We start from the raw sequence: 5595 nt of genomic DNA, 5'->3' as shown, positions 1-5595 counted from the left end.
TACTTGGAACCGAACTTCGGTGCCCAACCCTAGTTAAATGGGGTTTCTAAATCGTCCCCATGGCAACCTGTTCAGGGTGTAACCAGCGTGGCCCCAGCAACCCCGTTACCCTGGAAGGGATTCAGTTGGTTTTGAAGATGGACAATGATTTGAGTGTAAATTTCCAGTGTCTCCTAAGGTGGGCGTTGACAATTTGCAAAAAGGTCGTGAGACACCGAAGAACCTACATTTCAAGACCGTGGGCCTCATCAGTGGAACCAACGCATTCTCTCTCTCAACTCGTCATACATGGACGTATGCTTCCCCGTCACGTTCTGGTAATCCAATCTAGTCGTTTTTGGGCATGCTGGCTGTTCTCACTAAATCAGAGTTTCCTAATCTCTGGGCCACAAACTGGTACCGGCCCGAGGGCCGCTTTGTATCAGGCTACAGACGGAAAAAAAATGCAAACGGTAATCACAGTCTGGTACCCTAACTCAGTGACAGTTCCGGGTGTGGTACTGCGTTCCAAGGGTAGGGGGTCCATGATTTCACGGGAACAGCCAGTACATGGAAAAAATGAACAGCCAGGAAAATAAACCCGACAAGTTGGGGATGCCCAAAACGTCAAAAAGTGACACAAAGGGGGCCCGAACCAGATGTTCATTCATGATGAGTCGAGAGTGAGAATGTGTAGGTGGAACAATCTGTCTGAGAATGTGAGGACCTCATTTACTATGGGGGCTTTTAAAGAAAAAACTCAAAATTCATGTTTTTAGCTTACGTAGCTTTTACACTTCTCATGTTTTAATTCAATCTGTAGTCTTGAATTGGCCTCAAAAATGTGTTTTTTAAATTGATGTGCCCTTTTTTTGGTTCTTTTTTGCATTTTTACAAACCCAGCAGTGATTCCAGTGCGACTTGTACTCAGAGCTGAAAAAAAGGCCTTGCAAACGTTTCCAGTTATTTTCAGAATACGGTTTTGCCAGTTCTAATTAACTGGGTTGCAAAAACTCTTAAATAGTAAAGACAACATTTGAGGACAATTCTTTTGATAATCCTGATCAAAGAAAATTGATATTTATTAAAAAACCTGGAATAATATTTGGACATTTATGTCACATTGCATTTATTAAATGTCACATTGTCCTTAGCTTGCACTTAAAAATTGTAGAAGCTTAATAAATGTAGAGACAAAAGTCTAAAATAATTCTGCTTTTTTAAATTTTATTGCAGCTATACACTTTACCTTAGAGAAACTGGAAACTTTATGCTATTTAATTAAATCTATTCTTCCTTGAACAAGTATAGATGTTACCGCTCAGACCAAGAAAAAAGCAAACTACAATCAATCCACCTCTATGTTAGACATTTTTGACAGATGGTTTCCTAATGAAATTATGCACTTTTCTCCCCTAAAAGCTTTTTTTTTTGCTCACATAGCCGACCACTGGAACCTTCAATGCACCAGGATTATAAGTAAATTGGAAAACATGTTGAAACTATATTTAATAGACAGGTAATAAATCTTCCTGAAGATATTTTGTGGTCAGACAGTCTCACTGTATCCAACTTGTAATCCTTCAGGCTGTACACTTGACTATTTACTACCTGGTGTTGTAAGGAAAGAGGAAGGAAGAAAAAAAAGCAGCTTTTCTAATATAGTTTTAATATATTTTGGATTTCTTGGGGAATCGGTTCTCCTTTCGCTGTGAGATTTTTAGGCTTTCTCTATCGGCGAAACTCAAAGGAATTCGGAGCATAGAAAGTTCTAGCAGAGAAGTTTTGCAAAATGAACTCGCTTAAATTTAATGATTAATTTAGCAAGTTTGACAGTCTGTGTGAAAGCAGGGGTTTGGGTCTGTGTCTGGAAGAGAAAATGATATTGGAGAAAAGACATCAGTTTTGGCCTTTTTGGGGTCCAAATAATTGGTGCATGAAAAGCAACTGTGTCCTATAGCCAAGGCAGGATGTTGATGTGTGAGCTATGAAGCCTAAATGAGGCGTGTTACAGGGTTGGAGCTCTGTTTCATTACATCAGACGAGCGACCAGAGGGGAAAAAAAGCCCTACTGCATTTAAAAACTATTTTTTTAATATATATGTAATGTGTTTAAATGTACAGAAATAGGAAAATAACATAGAAGAGTATTTTTCCACTTTTAGTAATTATTGCTACAGTTTGGGACACACCAAATTTCGACTTTTGCATGTCTGTTAATGGTAATATAATACAATATTCTTCATTGGATACATTTATTGTGTTAGCCTTGGTAACAACTGCTCTAATGGGTGGCAAAAAAGGGGCAAATCTGTATGGGTCAGACAAACTGTCAAGGTCCTAGACTACTTGGTGAAAACATTTCTAGAACATTTCTTTCTATGGGGTATATAGCGATAGGCCATACTGAGCACTCAGTACGGGTTAAGTACTGAGTGCACATCGTATTAATTTTTTTTAACCCTCCCTCACCAAATCCTATGAACTGTGCAAGGAACCTGCTAGGGCTGATCTCATGATAGATGTAGGTAGTTTGTGTGGGTGTCCTTACGACGTCAACAATGGACCATAGACACTACATAGAGAGAACTGGACAGATTATCTCCTCGGGTTCCAAATAGGAAGTACTCGCTGGTCCCACAAAGCCAAAATCCCATAGACTTCTATTGAGAAATAAACCGCTACTACTCAGTCTGCTTGTCAGAATAACAATTCTTGCTCTGATGTCTCTTTTTAACACGTTTTTGGTTTTTATGATATATTTTCTGTATTGCAAGTTGTTCCAGTTATAAACTGGTTGCTCAGATTTCTCAATGAGAGCACGTGGTGCCGGATGGCCCCAATTTGAACGGTCGAACCAGGGAGAGGTCAATCCCATGGCGAGATGGCACTCAAATTTTGCCAGTGCAGCATGGATCATTGACAAATGCACAGAGAGGTGCAGGGCATGTTATTTTGTGATTTGAAACCAGCTATAAGCTGATTAGTTATGATTTGTTACGTTGCCAATTTTTTTTTACATTTTTTACTTCTGTTTTCAATTAGGCTTCAGTACGGAGGTCAAAGGGGATCCACTTTTATATGGATCGGCATATCAACGATAAAAAAAAATAATGTGATAAGGTCAAGAGGTATTATTTGGATTTGTATTCATGCTCTAAACAGTAATTAAAGCTTTACAGCAAATCTTCAAGCGGTTGGGAATATATTCACAAAACTGAATGGAGAATATGTTTACAGTTAAATTTGCCGTACACATTTCTTTCAGGGCTATTGTATTTTATTCCCACTGAGATGACCTAATAAAAAAGTACAGCCTGTATGTAAAGTTCAAAATCACATTCAAAAACACGTTTATTTTGTCTAAATCAGTTGAAAAAACATCTTTTTGACTCTCTGTATTTCATAAATATAATTGAACGCAGCTAACCCCAAAGATTTTCAAATAAAAGAATTTTAGGGCACACGTCTTTATTGCTTTCTTGAGGGGATACCCAGCCGAGCACAGTGCTATGTGGTTTCCCAGCCTCCTTTTTCATGGAGTATATTTTAAGAAGGTATTGCCTATTTATACCCCCCCAAAAAAGAAAAAAATAGATCATGATATACCTTTTTACCCAGCGTGAGCCTCAGAACTTTAGCAGGTAGTCAGCTACTAGAAACTTTGAAGAAATGCACATAAGATGAAGCTTCTTTTTCTTTGTTAGTTTTCCAGCTCTCAGATGATACCAGCTCTGTGATGGTCTTTGAACGACTCCCACACTGGATTCCAACGTGACGTTCCCATGTTCCTTTAACTTTAACACTCACCTGATACAATTTGATTTCCAGATTTTAACCCCTTTAATTTTTAATTTTAATTTATTAAAAGCAAAAAAAGGCATTTTTTTTTTAATAAAATGTATATTAAACATGCAACACTGGTAATAAAAACACGTACAGGTGCAGCATAGTGCAAAATGTTGCTCAAATGAAAGATTGTTGTCATGAAAAATTCAATTGCTCACTAAAAAAGAAAAAAAAAGTACGCCTGAGAGTTTTAATATATTCATGGTTTGCATTAAAATTTCATTTTGGGGCAGCCACTTTAAACTTTAAAGTGGTATGCCACTAATAAGCTTAAAAACACCACAGAGGCTACTAAAGGTTATAATATTAACAATTGAAAAAAAAAAAAAAAGAAAATCATAAAAAATAAATACAATTATTATATAAATGTTCCCGCTAATATTTTCCTGTGTAAAAATATGTTTTTAACAAGCGATTAGTGGCTCTTTATACATAATCTTTAAAAAAATATTGAGTATCACTAAACATTGACATCCTTTAGGACACATTAGCTGCTAAAGTGCTTTAAGGAACAACCTAAATGTTTGAAAAATTATGAAACAGATGAACGCTACTAAGCAATATTTTTAACACCTGAATGACTTTCCCTTTGCTTTCAGGACTGTACCATAAATCACGCAGTGTAGTGTTTGGGTCGGGTCCTTGTCCGGCTAAGGTCTGCCTGACCTCCGCTGTATCCCACACCTGCTTTCCCAAATCCCACGTGCATCGGCAGCTCTTTAATTGCCGAGCGCTCCTTGAAGCGCTGTGTGGTCTTCTCTTCTGCGGCTCGTGAAATCGTTTGACCCCGTTCCTCGCCGTTTTCCCTCTTGCGGTCAGTCGTTGCCCTTCCGCCCGGTCTTGTTCAGCACAGAGTTCAGTTCACTTAGAAGATTTTGGGGCATAAAGTTGTCACCACCCATACCGGGTCTTTTGCCCATGGTTTTATACCCACTTTGAGGGGAGAGGGGGAGGGGCATGGGCTGTGAGTGTCTGGACTTGGATGGGGGAGGGAGCAGACTTGGAAAAGATACCTCTGAGGTTTTTCTGTGTACCGCATGTGAGGCCATGGGTGGCTCGCTGGTCTTTGTTGGGTTTCCCAATGACTTTGTTTTAAGCTGAGGAACTGGGGCCTTGGCGTTCCGTAACTCGTTGTCCGCAAGAGAGGCACTCCTGCCTATCAGCTGTGGGAAAACACACAAGAGTTGGACGGAGAAAGTGCTTTTATGATCTCTGTCATAGACATCGGCTACAACCTTTTTGCAAACTGTTGAAAGTACCTATAACACCAATGTTTGACTACAGTGTTTTTTTAAACTCTGCAACCATTTAACGTAATCGCATCAGATTTCAAAGCGCAGATATACGGCTTTCACAAACATGCAACACATTCTCTGCATCAGAGTCAGCTAATTAACATTGATTGCTTTAACAATCTAAGAGTTACAGAGATAATATTATTTAGGCATCCCTTGTAACATTTCTGGTGTTAAATGATTAGTAACACTTAATATATAGACAACTAAAACAAAGTTCTTACCAGTTTGCTGTAACTGACCTTGTGCTGTGGAAGTTTGCTGCTCTCAGATAAAACTGTCCCGGGGGATGATTTGAAGTCAGATTTTTCCTTATGGTTAGCAGTCATTGGATGGAGGTCAGAACCGTACTGAAGACAGACACAGGTCATTTATTAAAGGGTAACACAACAGGATAGTTGGAGGCTGACTTCACTCTTAGCCCAGAGTTGAAAATGCAAAGAAAAAAAAGGGGGCCGGGCTAAGTGGGGGG

At 38.9% G+C, this 5595-nt stretch overlaps 1 protein-coding gene and 1 long non-coding RNA gene across 4 annotated transcripts in view; one reads left to right on the top strand and one right to left on the bottom strand.

Annotated features, from left to right (window-relative positions):
• Positions 1-5595, top strand: part of LOC112155881 — a 98839-nt gene that overhangs the window by 53757 nt on the left and 39487 nt on the right. The window lies entirely within an intron of this gene.
• Positions 4005-5595, bottom strand: part of zmp:0000000660 (arf-GAP with Rho-GAP domain, ANK repeat and PH domain-containing protein 2) — a 163973-nt gene continuing 162382 nt past the window's right edge. The window contains exons 32-33 of one of the 2 annotated variants that reach the window (XM_024287902.2): positions 5348-5473; positions 4005-4991 (exon numbers count right to left, since the gene is read on the bottom strand). In XM_024287902.2, coding sequence (XP_024143670.1) covers positions 4644-4991; positions 5348-5473 — 474 coding nt within the window. In that variant the 3' untranslated portion in view covers positions 4005-4643. The remainder of the gene's footprint in view (positions 4992-5347; positions 5474-5595) is intronic. The other variant, XM_036216728.1, reaches the window with a different exon arrangement.

Source organism: Oryzias melastigma, linkage group LG18 (assembly GCF_002922805.2).
Source record: "Oryzias melastigma strain HK-1 linkage group LG18, ASM292280v2, whole genome shotgun sequence".
NCBI classification, from domain to species: domain Eukaryota; kingdom Metazoa; phylum Chordata; class Actinopteri; order Beloniformes; family Adrianichthyidae; genus Oryzias; species Oryzias melastigma.
Note: the sequence above shows the minus strand (reverse complement) of the source record. Positions and strands in the feature narration are given on the sequence as shown.